At 30.4% G+C, this 2,491-nt stretch overlaps 1 protein-coding gene across 1 annotated transcript; it reads right to left on the bottom strand.

Moving 5' to 3' along the window:
• Positions 1-136: 136 nt before the first annotated feature.
• Positions 137-769, bottom strand: EAH_00062530 (hypothetical protein; the record flags this gene model as incomplete). The annotated part of the gene is made up of 1 exon (XM_013396881.1): positions 137-769. One exon carries the CDS (start codon positions 767-769, stop codon positions 137-139), a length of 633 nt encoding a protein of 210 aa, XP_013252335.1.
• Positions 770-2,491: the final 1,722 nt, after the last annotated feature.

Raw genomic sequence — 2,491 nt, 5'->3', positions numbered from 1 at the left:
ATATATATATATATATATATATACACGTATGCATATATACATATATATGTACATATTTTTCTTATTTGTTCTGTAGATAATTAAACATGTAGATAATTAGACAAGTTAGTAAAACTTTTATATAAACAACACCACATTAATTACAGCAAAGCAAAAGAAATACCCGTCTGTTGCTTTCTTTATCTTTATCTTTATCTTTTTCGCTGTCTGTCTGTTGGCGTTCGGCTGCGGTGTCTCTGCACATTTCAACAAGCTCATAACCCTCTTCTTCAGAGTCCGAGTTATTTAGAATTTCTTTCTTCTTGTCTTCTTCTTCAAATTTGCTTTCAATCAAAAGCATATCTCCTGCACCTTCTGCTTCTGCTGCTGCTGCTGCTGCTGTTCCTGCTGCCGCTGCTGCTGCTGGGGAGGTATCAGCAGCAGCAGGCTTTCCAGTTGCTGCTTCTGCTGCTGCTGTTGCTGCTGTTCCTGTTGCTGCTGCTGCTTCGTCTTGCTGGTTTGCAATTGTCTTATTATCTTCTGGTGTATGTACACCAGGCGATTTGTTGTTTATGATTATCATTTCTTTTAAATTATCTTCTTTTTCTTTGCTGCTGTTTGCTGCTGCTGCTTCATCTTCTCCTTTGTTGCTGTTCATACCCATCAGAAACGCCAAAGGGTTTGCTGCTGCTGTTGCTGCTGCTGCAGGAGGGCTTTCTGCTGCTGCTGCTGCTGCTAGGCGCACCTCTCGGCTTTCCTGCATATCTTCTTGTTTTGCTTCCCTTATCATCTCTTCTAAATTATAACTGCTAATACCCTAATAACAACAAACCCTAAACCCTAAACCCTAAACCCTAAACCCTAAACCCTTGACTCTAATCCATGCAATTTATACTTCAGGTGTATGTAATACAAGAAAATAACAAGGAGAGCAAGAAAAAGAAAAGAAATATCTTTATAATATTTCAATAGCAGCATCAACAGCACTACACTTATACTAAAACGTATTATAATATATAAAACAATTAAACAAGCAAAGAAAGACAAGTAATACATTAATAATGCATCAATAGCATTACCATCACTACGCCTACAACATAATAATATCTATAATAAATAATAAAACAATTAAATAAACAAACAAAGAAATATCAAAATAAAATATTATATCTCTATAATATATCAATATCACCGCCAACCCTTCGCCTATAACATAATATTATCTATTACAACATATAAAGCAATTAAATAAACAAACAAACAAACAAACAAAAGAAATACCTTTATAATAGCACTTGGTAGCTGCACTTTTGCTGCTTGTTTCACCAACATTATCCCGATGCGGAAATCGTGAAGTCCATCGCTGCATTTTAACGATTTTAAAAACTTTATAATATCTTCTAAACTAAAAAACAAACAAAATATTAAAAAGATATATACAAAAGAATTAAATACATTCATTCATTTAATACTCAGTAACAATCATGCACAGAAATATAAAGATATATATTATATATCTCTTTGTTTTACTATATAATATATATAATATACTTTGTACTGCGCATATATATATAAAATATATTATATATATATTATACATCCACAATGCAATAACAACGCATCAGCTAAAACAGAGACAAAAAACAAAATAAATAATAACAAGCACAAATACTCCAAGCCCTGCATTTATTGCTGCTGCTGGTGCTGCTGCTGGTGCTGGTGCTGCTGCTGCTGCAGTGAGTTGGTATTAGGGTTTAGGGTTTTTGTGTTCTGATGCATTTGAATAGATTATAATTGAAGTAATTATATATAACTTACTTTAAAAGAAGAAGAAAACGAGATAAAACATGCAGCAAGGCGACACCCAGTTGCAGCAGCGACTTCAAACCATTTGCGAACAAATAATCGAAGACAACCAACACTGTACGGAGGGGCAGAGAAGTAGTAAATAACGTGAGAAACCTAAATATAAGTAAACAAATAAATTAATTAAAATAATTAGTTAAATTAATTTAATTAATTAATTAGTTAATTAAACAACGCAACGTAAATAAATAACCAATCTAAAAAAATAGAAAGTAAATACAAGAAACAAGAAATAAACAATAAACAATAAACAATAAATTAAATTAAATTAAATTAAATTAAATTAAATTAATTAAATTAAACTAATTAATATCTCACCACTGATGCAAATAAACAGGAGGCAGAACATTTTCTGCTTGGAAGTGATCCTTCAACTTCGGCAAATGAATCGAAGACAGCTCTTCAAATGCTGTAAATAAATAAATAAATAAATAAATAAATAAATGTATATATATATATATTAATTTAGATAAATATAAATAAATATAATACATGTTATTTGCATTATACGCATTGTTTATTACTAAGACAGTGTTTAATAAGACAGTTCTTCAAATGCTGCATGCATGTATAATTAAAATAAAATAAATATAGATATACATATTATATTATATTATATTATATTATATTATATTATATTATATTA

Source organism: Eimeria acervulina, genomic scaffold, assembly GCF_000499425.1.
Source record: "Eimeria acervulina Houghton genomic scaffold, Eah_scaff1719, whole genome shotgun sequence".
Taxonomy (NCBI): domain Eukaryota; phylum Apicomplexa; class Conoidasida; order Eucoccidiorida; family Eimeriidae; genus Eimeria; species Eimeria acervulina.
The sequence above is the reverse complement of the archived record's forward strand: the minus strand, read 5'-3'. Positions and strand labels throughout refer to the sequence as shown.